This window comes from Heteronotia binoei, chromosome 5 (genome assembly GCF_032191835.1).
Source record: "Heteronotia binoei isolate CCM8104 ecotype False Entrance Well chromosome 5, APGP_CSIRO_Hbin_v1, whole genome shotgun sequence".
Lineage (NCBI taxonomy): Eukaryota > Metazoa > Chordata > Lepidosauria > Squamata > Gekkonidae > Heteronotia > Heteronotia binoei.
The window spans coordinates 170,147,899-170,163,794 of record NC_083227.1 but is presented as its reverse complement, the minus strand read 5'-3'; the positions used below and the strand labels follow the sequence as shown (position 1 = coordinate 170,163,794).

Below are 15,896 nucleotides of genomic sequence, written 5' to 3'. Positions count from 1 at the left end.
GAACCAAGCTTGGTTGCTTTTTACTGAGAGAAGCTAGGTTAGTTGCCTAGCAGCAGCCACTGCCTAACAGTTTCCCCAGAGGGCCAATCCTCATCTGTCCTGGGGCCAGCTGTAGGTGGGGGAGAGCAGAGTCAGCCAATGTGATGTAAGAACAGTTGATTGATGGTGTGAGAGGGTAGGAGTGGTAGCCATTAGTGCTAAAGTAAGAACAATGCTGCTGATGTGAGCTGGATATGCAAAAGTGCACATTTTCCCACCTTCACTGCATTCAAAGGTGATTTGACCATCATCTTTCCAGAAAGATCATAACAAAATAAATCTGGAAAATACTGTAGCAAAAGTGGGAGGAATGGAAGGACAATGTCATGTAGATAATCTCAAAATTAGCATTGCAGAAAGGAATCCAAATTGGAGCAAAACATCCACATGAAAGTCAGATGCCAGTTCTTATTTTCATTAACAGAGCCTATTCCTACTATTCATGGTGCAGGAAGTTTAAAAAGTGAGAAGATTGAACTTGTACTACATGCTATAACACAACAGTAGGACTAAGAAAACCAGAACATTACTCTTTCCTGCCAACCTCCTGTTCCCTTTATAATTTGAATACAGGACAGGCTACCTTCATTATTAAGAGAAACACTGATACTTCTGCTAATAATGAATATCACAAAGAACCAAATAAGCTTTGCACCTTTTATTGTCCTCAGCAAGGAAGCTGAGGCTAAACATGTAATGGCACATGTTTAGGGTTTTTAGTTTTTTACTTCCCTGGAAATAGCTGTCTGAAGTATGATTAGAGCACCCATGACACAAGAACATTGTCCTAGCATCCCTGAAGGCACAATCAGTGTTGCTTTCTATCTTGCTCAACTCTACAAGACAGTGCAAAGTGATGACAGTAGAGGGTGGAAGGAAGAGACTCTGGATAGATCAGCTTGCCGCACACAGGCAAACCCAAGGAAAGGTCCTAAGATTAACATATAAGAAACCTTGTGTGCTTCTTCGTATAGGAAGCAGGGCTTTGATGTTACCAGCCCAGGAACAGAAAGTATTCCTTACCTCTGTTTCTGGCCACCACTTCACATGAAACATTGGGGATGTCACAGTAACGACCAGTCCAGCCTCCCAGGCAGTCACAAGACAATGTGGTGCCTCTCTGTATACAGCGGCCTCCATTCTGACAAGGGGAGTGACTGCACAGATCTAGCAGAGTCTGGGGAGGTCAGGAGAAGGTAAGAGAGCCACAGTAAAAGAAGCACCCTGCTCCTGCCACTGAGGAAACTCCATCTCCACTGCACTATGTCTCCACCCCACTCCATCTCCACTGCACTACGTCTTCTCACTACATCTCTCATGGTTGCATACCTCCTCCCCACCCAAAAGTAGGACCACAGCCCATCCAACCCAAAGAGATTTTAACTTAAACAAGAAATACCCATAAATTCCAAATAACTGGCATCTCCTTCCAGTGAAGCTTGGTACAGTTACCTGGCACTGAGGACCTGTGTAGCCTTGAGGGCAGACACAGCGATAGGACTGCACACCATCCTGGCACACACCACCATTGAGGCAAGGCTGAGACTGGCATTCATTGATCTCATACTGGCAGTGGGAGCCCATAAAGCCAGAACGGCAGTGGCATGTGTATGAATTCACTCCATCCTTGCATGTACCACCATTGAAGCACGAGCTGCCAGGAGATGAGGCAAGAGTCAGAAGTCAAGCAAACAAGGAAGCTATCTATGCTTGGCCTTCATCTAGCACAGGTTAGGACATCCCTTTTAGCCAGTATTTGGCTAAATATGCTTTGTAATCCAAAAAATAAACCCTAATGGGAAACCACAGTCTTTAAAGTTGCAGTAGCAAAAACAAGAGAGACAGTGGGAGACAATTAAACCACAGTAAATATAATAAAGGCAGTTAACAAAGTTCAATACAAAATATTCAACTATATACCATAGTAGAAACACAATTCATAGTAGTCCTGCGATCAATATAATCCATGTCACAATAATCAACAGTCTTCCACAGCATCCATTCCAACCAACAGACGGAGTCCTGCAGACTTCTTCCAGTATTTCTTTTAGGTACCTCAGGAGAACACTAGACCAGGAGACTTGTATATCCAAATGGAGAACAGGGAAGCCTAATGGAAATGAAGAGTGGCAACATATGCTTTGAGAGAAGGCTTATTTTTTCAGTGTGAATTTTCTTTACCAGAGAGACTACAGATTCTGGACCAGAGCTCTTGAAAAAGAAATTATTGAATTGAAATTACTGTTGGGCTTCATGGTCCTTCTTCTGGCTCCATTTGTATATTTAAATCTCCTGGTCTAGTGTAGTCATGAGGTACCTAAAAGAAACACCGGAAGAAGTCTGCAGGACTTCGGTGAAGACCTGCTCTTGATGACCTACGTCTGTTGGTTGGAATGGATGCTGTGGAAGACTGTTGATTATTGTGACATGGATTGTATTGAATACAGGACTACTATGAATTGTTTCTACTATGATATATAGTTGAATATTTTGTATTGAACTTTGTTAACTGCTTTTATTATATTTACTGCGGTTTAATCTGTCTCCCATGGTCTCTCTTAAACATGCTATGTTGCAGCTTTCACTAAAAACTACCTTAGGGAGATCTTATTCTGAAAGCAGCAACTGCTGGACACACATACACCCCACACACCCCAATACACACACCCTTCCTGAAACACTACAGATTTACTCAGTGATTTCTCACCCCAGTGGCTAATCCTCCTCCTTGCTCTACATAGTGGCATTATTTCCAACTGGACTGTTGGCTGAAACTGACAAGCCAGTGGAACTTTTAATCTGTCCATGCTTAATTAAGTGTAGCCATCACTAAGGCATTAAAAGAAATTACCAAAGTACAGGCATTTTTTAACAAAAAAAGAGGTCTCTATATGCTCTGGAATTTCTTTATACATATATTACTATAATGGGACCTGCTCCACCTCTTGCCACAGTGTCGTCATCCCCTAATGCCATTTTTTAAAAATGGGGAACGATTTTCAGTTCAGTTCATTTATTGTAATTAGCCATTGGCTGTCACAAGTCTGTAGAAATCTCAAGGAAAAGCAAAGTAAACTAGAAGTTAATGAACATACAAAGTATCATGCAAAGCAAAAGGGTATAACAACAAATGCAATTCAATAGCAATAACAATAGCGATATACCCATAAATCTACAAATCATCTTCTCGTATTGCCACCTTGGCACGTATTTTCTTTGCTGTGAGGGCAAAGACTGAAACTGGGAGATGTAAGCATCAATGTCAGATAAAAGAAATACTATGTTTTTCTCATCTGAATAAGCACTTAGGGATGACAGAATTCCATCTAAAAATTTGGCCCTTGGACTAGAATACAGTGGACAGAAAGTAAATAGTGAAGTAAGTTCTCAATTATGTAAGAACTGCAAATGCATGAACATTGGGCCACTGGAGTTTGGTTAAAACGACCTTCCACGACTACTGTTGGCATTGACTGGAATCATAAGGAGGTAAAGTTCACTCTAAGGACATGATTAGAAAGGTTACTTAAGTATGGAGATCTTGTGTGTTCCAGTTTAATTAATTTGCATCATGGTGCTATTTTCAATTTTAATATCAAGATATGATCTAGTCAAGCATCAGAATCAAATATCCGTTTTCTAAGATGGGATTTGTCAGTTGTGGGTATCTTGAGCATATGCTATTAAGGAACTCAAGGTGCTGAGGGTCTTTGGCTAACAGTAGATTGAAAGACTGATGACCAAGGGAATCAGATCCTGAGTTTTCAACCCTTTTCCAATATCTAATGTTTATTAAGTGCACCCAAGCTATAAGAGAAGGGATACCAGTTTCAGCTCTCATCAAAGCAGCAGGAGACCCTTGGGGAGTGCTAAAATATGCTAATGCCATTTTTAAAAAATGGGGCATGAATATCCAAAGCATGAGAACAGTGCAACATAACCCCTACATAGAACTTCGGGGCTTTGTTGATATGACTGGCCATTCTGCAAGTGGGTCTACTAAGCAACCTGGAAGACACATAATCACTCACTTTCCCACACTGTGCTTGCAATGTGCTCAGGACCACCTCCTCCTAATGAAAATACCTGACCTGGTCATCTTCAGAGTCCCTGCTTCAAGTGCTCCCACTACCGGAGGCTAGATGGGTGGCATCCTGAGACAGGGGCTTCTTAGTAATGGCACTGAAACTTTGGAACTCCCTCCCTCTATCATTGTCTTCTGCCAGCAGGTGAAGACTTTTTTTCCTTTTATTTGGCATTTTTCTTACAAGCCCTCCTCCATTTGGGTGTCTTTATGTGTTTATATTATGTTTTATTTGTTACACGTTTCTATTTTAAATGCTTTAATGCTCACCCCCTTGGGGACACTAAATTGAGCAAGAAGAAAATGTTTATGCATGGAAATGTTTTAAATAAACAAATCAGCTCACCTATCAGTGCAGTCCTGCACATTGTGCTCACAATGTAAGCCCGCCCAGCCTGGTGCACAAGTGCAAGTGTAGCTGTTGACATAATTTGTGCAGGTGCCCTCATTGTGGCAGGGGTTGCTCAGGCACTCGTTGATCTCTGTGGCACAGTGTAGGCCTGTGAAGCCAGGCAGGCAGGTGCACTTGAAGGAGCTGATGCCATCCTGGCAAGAGCCGCCATTCAAGCAAGGATCTGTGGGCAAAGAAAGGGATTTAAAGAAAAACAGGTCTGGGTAAGCCATCTACTAGCAACTCTGAACATGAACAAGACAAGTTCTTTGCCTTTGGCGAAATGACACACATAATCAAAGACACTCCTGCAGTCAAGAGTGGGGGCAAACAACTGAAATCACATAAGCAACGGGTACAGAACAGGAAAAGTAAGGCATTTCTAAATTCCTTTGGAATTAATGGGATGCAACATTTATATATTTCAGTCCCAATGATGTCTGCCTAACTTATTCCTGATTGCAATCTTTCTCAAAAAATCTGACCATCATACCTGTCATAGCCAAAATAAAAATCCAAACATGGTTACAATATAAGCACGTCTGCCCAAAATCTTACTGGTAGAATTTTTTTTCTTAATTATTGGAATTACAGATCATTCGAGTATGAGCAACCAATGCACGGAGCAGAAGAAAACATAACCTTTTGCATGATTAATAGGTATGGAACCCAGCTTGGGAAGTCAGGCAGCCTGTAAACTTTCTAAACTTCTTGCTCAGCTCTTTACTGGATTTACCACCCCTTTAATTTTAGCATAACACTCCCTACTGATCCTCTGCCCAGTTTTCCTTGCAATACAGTCTTAGCAAAACAGTCAGCAATGACTCCACCAGTTCTCAGTCCCGTTTCTCCTCCGGTTACTCAGCGAACTTACTAGGCGTGCAGTCATCAACATCTGTCTCACAGCTGGTGCCAGTGTAGCCAGGTCTGCATGCACATCTGTAGCTTCCAAATGTGTTGCTGCACGTGCCCCGATTTCGACAGGGGTTCTGGTCACACTCGTTGATGTCTTTGTGGCATCGCTGCCCTATAGGAGTCAAGGAAAAAAGATCACAGTTCTTTATTTCAGTTCTGCAATTATTGCTATAAACGATGCACAAAAACTACCACCATTATAACGATACTAAAGCATCAAACAAGAATGCAGGGTTGAACTCCATGAGGGAAAGAGGAAAGGAATACATGGTTTTCAGTCACCTTGCCAGCCTGGTGCACAACCACAGGTAAAGCCCTCATAGTCAGGTGTGTGGTCACAGACACCATTATTCTCACAGGGATTGGGGAAACAAGGTTCTAGCACATTCTCACAGTTCCGGCCTGTAGGGAGAGAGAAAGGCCTGCCATGTGATACAAGTTTCCACTTGCCTAACAGCTAGAACCAACTATTCTGAGTTATAAATACAGATCTTTGACTCAAACATGAACACATAAGAAACACAGCACAAAGCCATGCCAACATGCTAGATAGCAACAGGACTTTTGCTTTGACACAATTCAAGGGCCCTTCCAAACAGCCAGTTTAAAGAGCAGTAAATGCTCAGCTGTTGTGCAAGATCTAAATGCCTTTCCTCAACTAAGCACTTCCATTTGTGCCATTTTTTCCCAGCACACAAACAGTAACAGCCTCTGCTTGGAAAATACAGCTCTTTCCCAGCCAGTGGATGCCGCTGCAATTTGCAGTACAATGTAGCTGCCAAATGATGCAGGAATGTATTGAACAGTCTGTGACATCACTGGTGGGAGTGAGGGATTCAGCTGTCTGCCCTGTTCCTGTTGTGGTCAGCACTCAGCCTGACCACAGGGAGGGATGCTAGGGTTGACACTGATTCAACTAGAGGCAGAGCATGATCCTTTAGCACTCATTCACTCTTACATATTTCTCCAGACTTTGCTTTGCTTCTAGTTAATTTCAGCTTCTCTCTGACCACATCCCCTCTCAGACACCCGAACACACATTATCCTTTAAGGGAAAAGTCCTCTCTCTTGTGACACCCAGCTATCCCAGCACTGCCTCTCAGAGAACCCACAAAACCAATTCACAAAAGGTGAAAAGGCCAGAATATCATGAAAGGTCCTCCGATACAGCCATTTGTATAAAAGAACTGTTACTCATCAGGCCTTCCCTTCCCAGCTATAGTTCTTGAATAAGAGCAGCTTAGGTAGGTTTCCTTCAGCTCTTTTTTATTTCAACAGGTTAAACATAATTTATATTGAAAAATATGACAAATCTGTCCAAGTTAAGAAAGTTAACTGACGTAACTCACCATACCCTACCATATGACGTAATTTGAACATAACTCTAGCTGATGTTAACCGCCCTGGGCCCACTTGTGGGAAGGGCAGGATATAAATCCAACAAATAAAATAAAATAACTTGTAGCAACATAATGCTGTAAATGGAATAAAATCTATGTATAGACTCATCTCAGTTACAATGACAAAAACTACTAGGTATTGGTATAACTGTTCATAAAAAGGCTGCCAACCTCCAGGAGGTTTGGCAAAGAAGGGAAAGAGACACAGTGAGGTTGGAGACCTGGAGATAACCATGCAATTAAATTTACTCAACAATATTACTTAAATATTGAACGCTGTTTCTGCTTGCACAAGTCACTTTATGTATTGCGCTTAGAGATATCCACTAGGGGATTGGAGTAATTCCATTCATTCCACAATTAAATTTACACATCAGAGTAGTCAAACGAGTCTCAGCTTTTTAGATACAATAATTTATGTTAAGAATGCTAATCAATTGGGAGTGAAGGTCTTTAAGAAATCTACTGACCGGGAATTTCTGCTTCATTTTCGTTCCTTTCACTCCTATCATATCAAGAAGAATCTCCCATTTAGTCAATACTTACTTATGAAAAGGAATTCTATGAACCCTTCTGATTACCAATCCAGTAGTAGCACGTTGACTCATGCATTTTTAGAGCAGGGCTATCCCATTGAGGTGGCGTGTAGTCCTCAGCAGACTCTATGTCTAGAAAATGTCTTTTTGAACAGAAGACTTGGGTTTCAAATAAATTGATTTGTTCCTTAACTTTTTCACCTTTTTGCAAGCAAATTGTCTAGGTGCTGCGTAAGCATTGGCACATAGTTCAATCAACATTAGGCAACTTAGAATTTCCCACAGTCGGATGGAAATGGGGTCGCAATTTACAGGACTTGGTGCAGTCTGACCTTTTGATTAGATCTCCCAATGAGTCCCATTTTCCCAGTGGGCACTTTAAATGTGAAAAACAATGTACTGTATGCAATTACACTATATAATATGGCTACTATTAATAACTTCACTTGGCATTTTCAACATTTTTCAAATTGCAAGTCATCTCACATAATATATTATTTAAAATGTAGTTGTTCCCATTTTTACATTGAGTCTTCCATGTGACCCTTTAAAGTTCGATTTTTGGAACACCTGTCTCGTGTTAAACTTAAAGTCATGGAGGCTCCAGTTGTGAACCATGTGGTGGAACAGATCCATGATCCCAGAGATTTGAAATGTGGAATTATTTACAAACTCCATTTCAGTAACCCATTTGATGTAAAGGAAATACACAAATTGCTTTTACAGAAAGAGTATATTTTATACATAAATTTCATAGTTATTCCTCATGGTCTTAACACAGCTATGGACTTTTCTTCATTTCTATAATTATTGTTTGTATGTAAGTCTCCTTTAAACTGCAGTGCAAATGCCCAGGTGCCAATACTTTAATAGTGAGACGCAGCTTTTGGCCACATAGGAGAAGGACAGGTTTCTTACCTGTAACTGGTGATCTTCGAGTGGTCATCTGTGCAATCACACATATGGGTAATCCGCAGGATTGGCCCCGACCTCGGAGAGTTCAAAGCAATCTTGATCGTAGATCTGGCGCGCCTCCCACTTGTCCTGGGAGGAGGCAGCTACTGCGCATGCCTGGACAAGGGGGAGGTGCTTAGCCACTCAGTTTCTTCCCGCCGCCGGATAGGTGGAAATAACTGTGCTAACTAGCTTCCAGCAGCGGGGAAGGCTGGGTGGGTCTGTGTGATTGCACAGATGACCACTCGAAGATCACCAGTTACAGGTAAGAAACCTGTCCATCTTCTTCGTGGTCTCTGTGCATTCACACATATGGGTGATTAGCGAGCCATTTCTTCGGAGGTGGGTGCTGGATCTGTAAGAATATGTAAGGTTAGAGCGTAACGTAATGATAGTGGTACTCACAGTGGTTAGTCGAAGATCGACCGTAGCACCGCTTGTCCGAAGGAGGCATCTCGCCGGGCACGAACGTCGAGAGCGTAGTGCGAGGCGAAGGTAGATGTGGAGGACCAGACGGCTGCGGCGCATATGTCCTCTATAGGGATGCCTTTCATGAAGGCGGACGAGGTAGCCACGGCTCTGGTTGAGTGGGCTCGTATATGTTGAGGGATGGGTTGTTTTGCCAGCTGGTAGCAGAGTTCGATGGCAGCAACAATCCATTTGGAGAGTCTCTGAGTAGATATTCTGCTGCCCTTATCATGGGTAGCGTAGGTGACAAAAAGTCTAGGGTCTTTACGGATTTGGCGGGTTCTGTCTATGTAGAAGGCTAGGGCTCTCCGTGCGTCCAGGTTGTGGAGCGCCCTTTGTCCCGCGTCCGCGGGGTGCTGGAAGAAGGCTGGTATAGTGGACTGTCTTCCTAGATGAAAAGGAGAGACGACCTTGGGTAGAAAGGTCGGGTCAGGTCGGAGGATCACCGTACTGTTATGAAATATCGTATACGGTGGGTCCGCTCTGAATGCGCAGATGTCACTGGCCCTCTTACCTGTGGTGAGGGCCGTAAGTAATGCCGTCTTCCATGACAGCAGGTGTAGTGGGATGGAAGCCATGGGCTCGAAGGGCGGTTTCATGAGTTGGCTCAGGACTAGAGACAGACTCCAGGTGGGTAGAACTTGTTTGATTGGTGGGTGTAGGCGAATGATGCCCTTGAGGAAAGCTCTGGTCGCATGGTGAGAGAATACCGTTGTGCCATCGATGTGGGGGTGGAAAGCAGAGATGGCTGCCAGGTGTACCTTCAGGGAAGAATACGACAGACCCGCTCTAGAGAGCGTTAAGGTGTAAGTTAGTACCTGAGGTATAGTGGCATAGTTGGGGTCGAAGTTGTGCTGTGAGGCATAGTGTGAGAAGCGTTTCCACTTCAGTAGATAGGATTTCCTAGTAGATGGTTTTCTGGAGTTCACTAGGACCTGACGGACCTCCGGGGGGAAGTCTAGAAACTGATTCTCCAGGCTGTTAATTTGAGTGATGCCGGGTTGTGGTGAAGAACCCTGCCGTCCTGTTGAGAGAGGAGATCCCGTGTTTGAGGGAGTTGGATGAAGGTGTTGTTGGACAGGAGCAGCAAGGTCGTAAACCAGGGTTGGCGGGGCCACCATGGAGTTATGAGGATGCAGTTTGTGTGGTCTACCTGAATCTTCTGTAGAACTCTGGTGATAAGTGGAATGGGGGGGAAGAGGTAGTGGAGTGTTCCGTTCCAAGTTTGTAGGAAGGCATCCCCCCTGGAGAGGTGGGATGGAGGGCCTCTCGTGTAGAAGCGGGTGCATTGGGCATTTGACGGTGAAGCAAATACATCTATCTTCGGTTGTCCGAAGATGCTGAAAATCTGTCGGATGTATCGGCTGTTGATGGACCACTCGTGGTTGTTGGTAGAGTGGCGACTCAGGGCGTCTGCCTGGGTGTTCTCGACCCCTGGTAGGTGTACGGCCGTGAGGAAGATGCCCTGGCTTATGCTCCAATGCCACAGTGCCAGGGCTCTTTTGCAGAGTCTGACGGAGGCGGTGCCGCCCTGCCTGTTGATGTAAAAGACTGTGGCGATGTTGTCGGAGGTGATCTGGACGTGCTGGTTCCTTAGCGATGGGAGGAAGGACCGCAACGCCTTGTGCACTGCGATGAGCTCCAGGCAATTTATGTGGAGAGAGCGTTCGTAGTCTGTCCACTGGCCCTGCACCGTGAGGTCTTCCAAGTGGGCTCCCCATCCCCACTTGGAGGCATCTGTGGTTACAATCACCGAGGGTGGTGTCTGCTTGAATGGCATGCCCTTGTAGAGGTGACGTTCCTTGGTCCACCATTTGAGGGATGGCACAATGTGTAGTGGAAGGGTGAGTAGTGTGGATTGATGTTGTGTGTGGGGGCGAAAAGTCCTTACGAACCACATTTGGAGGGGACGCATGTGCAGCTTCGCAAACCGCAGAACTGCTGTGGTTGCTGCCATGAGGCCTAGCATTCTCTGGAAAGTGAGCGCTGTTTGGGAGCGCTGGGCGATGATAGTGTTGGCCAGTGACAGTATGGCGAGTGCTCTGTCCTGAGGTAGAAAAGCCGTTTGCGAGAGCGTGGAGATGTCTGCTCCTATGAATTGAATCCTCTGGGTAGGGACTAGTTTGGATTTTGAGAGGTTGACTAGGAGGCCTAAGGTGGCCAGGGTGGAGAGAGTGGTCGAGACGTCCAGTTGTAGTTGCTCCCTGGAATGGGCGACGATCAGCCAGTCGTCTATGTAAGGGAAGATTGATATCTGTTGCTGGCGTAATGTGGCTGCTACTACTGCCATGCACTTGGTGAAGACCCTTGGTGCTGTGGAGAGGCCGAAGGGAAGGGAGCAGAACTGGAAGTGCTGCTTCCCTATGGCGAACCTGAGGAATCTTCTGTGATGATGATTGATTGTAATGTGGAAGTAGGCATCCTGGAGGTCTATGGACGCCATCCATGCTCGTTCTGGGATGAGCGGGAGGATTGCCTGAAGCGTGACCATACGGAATTTCTTGTAGGTTATGTGTAGGTTGAGTTTGCGGAGGTCGAGAATGGGTCGGAGTCCTCCGTCCTTTTTTGGCACCAGGAAGTACCGGGAGTAGAAGCCGGTGCGATGGTATTGGGGTGGGACTGGTTCTATCGCGCCTTTGTCCAGCAGAGACGCGATTTCTGTCTGCAGGGGTGCGGACGGGGGTGTGGTGAGGAATCGGTGGTGCCTTGGAGTGGAGGTAAACTCTATTAGGTAGCCTCTTTGAATGATGGCGAGGACCCAGGCATCTGATGTTATGGTCCTCCAGGCAGTGTAGAATGGTTGTAGTCGTGTTGACCGGTTTGGCTGATGGAGGGAGACTGGACGGCTCGGGGGAGGGAGGTCAGAGAGACGGTTTGGATGTGGTTGAAGGTTTCTTGGTTGTTTGGCGTCTGTTTTGAAAGGAAGGTTTGGACTGCGGTGGTTTGCGCTTCCATGATTCCTGTTGCCGTGGGGATCTGGTCCCTTTGTATTGGCTGGACCTCCAGTTCCTTTGCCGATTGGATTGGGTCAGAGGTTGGGAGACTCCCAGTCGTTTCGCCCTTTTCCTGCCATCGTCTACTGATGTGAGGATGTCATCTGTAGATGAGCTAAACAGGCCAAGGCCATCAAAGGGCAAATCTTCCACCTTATATTTGATGTCTGGTTGGAGGGAGGAGGACCTGAGCCACGCGTGTCTGCGGAGTGCTATGGCTGAGGCCAAGGTTCTGGAGGAACACTGTGCAGCGTGACGGGCAGTGTTGATTTGCTGTTTGCTCACTCTGGCCATTTCTTGCAGGGTGGTGGTGGCTGACTTTTGGGATGCCTCGGGCAGGGATGGTACCAATGCGGCGAGGGAAGTGGTCAGGTTGTGGGTGTATGCGGAAAAGCATGCCATGTAGTTGAGGATTTTGGTTGTGGCTGTAGTGAGGGCGTAAATCTTTCTCCCAATCGTGTCGAGTTTTTTGCCCTCCCGTTCTGGTGGTACCGGGTGTCTGGTCTGCTTCGACTTCGAAGACGAATGCACAATGATCGAGTTCGGAGCCGGGTGGGTGAACAGGAACTTGGAATCAGGTGCATGTATCTTGTACAGAGCTTCAACTCTCTTGGATGTTGGCGGTACTGATGCCGGTTTGTCCCATGCTTCTTTGAGTGTTTCTAGGAGGACGGGGAGCATGGGAAGAGAGGAGCTGGATGGAAGATCCGCATGCACTAGATCAAATACGACGTCCGAGACTCTGGGAGCGTCCGTATTGAGTTTCAGATTTAGCGAGCTTGCCATGTTTGCTACGAGGTCGAGGTAGGATCTCGGGCCCTCAGACGGTGATAGGTCTGCTGGCTTGGCTATGTCGGAGTCTGGGGATTGTAGGTCCGAACCCGAAGAGTGGTCGGAGTCGGAGAGTTCCTCCTCGGATCCGTCGTCGGTTCCTTGGTGCAGGTCGGGCTGAGGTGTTGTCTTGGGAGCCGCGTGTAAGGATCCCAGTGGCGACGGGAGTTTCGGTTCGGCGCCGAGACTCGTAGGGTCGTCATGGTGGTGAAGCGGTTCGACCGATGCAGTTTGGAGTCTATGTGTGTGATCTCGGTAGCGAGGAGACTCTTGGTAGCTATGGTAATGGCGATCGTAGGAGGGTGATCGTCGGTGCCGTCTTCGGTTCCGTGGGGATGGAGACCTGGATCTCGATGGAGAGTAATAGTAGTGTCTCCCCCTGCGGTGGCTGCGGGAGCGTCGGCGGCTGCGGGACCTGGTGCGGCGGCGACTGCGGGACCTGGTGCGGCGGCGACTGTGGGACCTGGTGTGTCGGCGACTGCGGGACCTGGTGCGTCTGCGACTGCGAGATCGTGGTCTAGTCGGGAGAGCTCTCGGGGTCGAGGGTTCTCTGATGAGCGCGTGGGCGTCTATTGGCTGTGCGAGATCTATGAATTTAGTGGGGTCGAGAGGCCGGGTCCTGACGGACGCGGTAGAGTGCGTATCCAGCAGCTGGTCTGGTGGGGAATTCGGAATGGACGGCGACTTCGATGAGATGCGGATGATTTCCAACGGAGTGATCGACGGTGTTGCCGTCGACTTCGACGTCGGAGTCTTCGGCATCGATCCGGAGGTAGTGGCGCTCGGGTTCGGTGCCTTCGGTTTGGTGGTCGGGTTCGAGGCCGAGTCGAGAGGGCGGTTCTTGTGCTTTTTCGAGCTAACGCTACCCGTCGGGTCCGAGTGGGCAGAATCGGAGCGGCGGCGCTTTTTGGGGTCGTCCGACTTCTTGGAGTGTTTGCCGGTCTTAGGCTTACAGGGACTCTGTGCCACGGAAGCTGCCGACTGCGCCTCTCCCACGAGGTGTGGGGAAGATGGCGCGGGTTGTTTTTGTCCGCCATGCGGCATGGCCGGTCGGAGTGTGGTTTCCATGAGGTGGCTCTTGAGTCTCGCGGCGCGGTTCTTGCGGGCCTGTTTGCCAAATTGGCTGCAGTGCACGCAGGAGTCTGGACGGTGGGCCTCTCCAAGGCAGAACAAGCAAAGAGAGTGGCCGTCGGACGAGGGGATTTTGGATGAGCAGCTGGTACAGCGTTTAAAGATTATCTTGTCCCTTCCTTCCATCCGCCCGGGGAGGGGGGGGGGGAGGGAGGGGAAAGTCCAGAAGAATAGTAAGAGAAGGCTTTTTTTTTTTTTTTTTTATACGATACCAGGAGGAGTAGAAGATGAAGAATTGAAGCGAAGAGAAGGTAATTGTTGGAGATTGCAATGAAGAAGTTGGAGATCAACGAGGAAGGTGCGATCCGGTCGGCGGTAAGGAAGAAACTGAGTGGCTAAGCACCTCCCCCTTGTCCAGGCATGCGCAGTAGCTGCCTCCTCCCAGGACAAGTGGGAGGCGCGCCAGATCTACGATCAAGATTGCTTTGAACTCTCCGAGGTCGGGGCCAATCCTGCGGATTACCCATATGTGTGAATGCACAGAGACCACGAAGAAGATCCGCTAGTGCCTGGAGTAATTGACAAGACTTTCTGCACTCAGATTACACGAGCACTGGGTGAGTTGTGTGGTGATATGCAATCTCTTTAATTCATAGATTAATGGAACTTTATGCAATTTTAAACTGTAAGTGGTCTTATATTCAGTTCCAGGAGTAAACCATTGGTAAAACGTGGCTTCCCTCTCATGGATTGCTTCCTTGACGTGGTGAGAGGGCTTCAACGGTTTAGTGGGGCTGTGGGCTATGCCATGCAGGGCCACCCAAGAGGGACAGACCACTGCTGAGAACTCAGACAAAATGTGATCCACTGGAGAAGGAAATGGCAAACCACTCCAGTATCCTTGCCAAGAAAACCCCATGGACAGTAACAAAAGGCTAAAAGATATGGCACTGGAAGATGAGCCCCTCAGGTCAGAAGGTGCCCAATATGCTACAGGGGAAGAGCGGAGGGCAAGTCCAAGTAACCACAGAAAGAGTGAAGCGGCTGGGCCAAAGCTGAAAGGACTCAGCTGTGGATGTGTCTGATGGTGAAAGAACAGTCCGATGCTGCAAAGAACAATACTGCATTGGAACGTGGAATGTAAGATCTATGAATCAAGGTAAACTGGATGTAGTCAAACAAGAGATGGCAAGACTGAACATCAACATCTTGGGAACCAGTAAACTAAAATGGATGGGAATGGGTGAATTTAACTCAGAGGATCACTACATCTATTATTGTGGGCAAGAATCCCATAGAAGAAATGATGTGGCCTTTATAGTTAACAAGAGAGTGAGGAAGGCAGTAATGGAATATAATCTCAAAAATGACAGAATTATCTCGATCCGTAGCCAAGGCAAACCATTCAATATCACAGTAATCCAACTCTATGCCCCAACCATTGCCGCAAAAGAGGCTGAAGTGGACCAGTTCTATGAAGATCTACAACACCTTCTAGAATTAACACCAAAGAAATATGTCCTCATCATCATAGGGGACTGGAATGCCAAAGTGGGAAGTCAAAAGTAACCAGAACAACTGACAAGTTTGGCCTTGGAGAACAAAATGAAGCTGGGCAAAGGCTAATAGAGTTTTGTCAAGAGAACAAGCTGGTCATAGCAAACACCCTCTTCCAACAAGAAGGTGACTCTACACATGGACATCTCCTGATGGACAACACAGAAATCAGATTGATTATATACTCTGCAGTCAAAGATGGAGAAGCTCCTTAAAGACAGAAAAAAACAAGACCTGGAGCTGACTGTGGCTCAGATCATGAGCTACTTATTGCAAAATTCAGGCTTAAACTGAAGAAAACTGGGGAAGCCATTAGACCATTCAGGTTTGACCTTGATCACATCCCTTATGGATATACAGTGGAAGTGAAGAATAGATTTAAGGAATTAGAGTCGATAGAGTACCTGAAGAACTATGGACGGAGGTTCGTGACATTGTGCAGAAGGCAGCAATCAGCAGCATCCCAAAGAAAAAGAAAAGCAAGAAAGCAAAATGGCTGCCTGATGAGGCTTCACAAATAGCTGAGGAAAGAAGGAAAGCAAAAGGCAAAAGTGAAAAGGAAAAATTCACCCAGCTGAATGCAGATTTCCAGAGAGCAGCAGGGAGAGATAAGGAGGCCTTCCCGAAGGAACAATGCAAAGCAATAGAGGAAAATAA

The 15,896-nt window shown here is 46.6% G+C and overlaps 1 protein-coding gene across 1 annotated transcript in view; it reads right to left on the bottom strand.

Annotated features, from left to right (window-relative positions):
- The window catches only part of LOC132572077 (neurogenic locus notch homolog protein 3-like), a 115,411-nt gene that overhangs the window by 21,737 nt on the left and 77,778 nt on the right, over positions 1-15,896 (bottom strand). The window contains exons 16-20 of the mRNA XM_060238866.1: positions 5,712-5,831; positions 5,389-5,541; positions 4,470-4,698; positions 1,492-1,693; positions 1,063-1,216 (exon numbers count right to left, since the gene is read on the bottom strand). Coding sequence (XP_060094849.1) covers positions 1,063-1,216; positions 1,492-1,693; positions 4,470-4,698; positions 5,389-5,541; positions 5,712-5,831 — 858 coding nt within the window. The remainder of the gene's footprint in view (positions 1-1,062; positions 1,217-1,491; positions 1,694-4,469; positions 4,699-5,388; positions 5,542-5,711; positions 5,832-15,896) is intronic.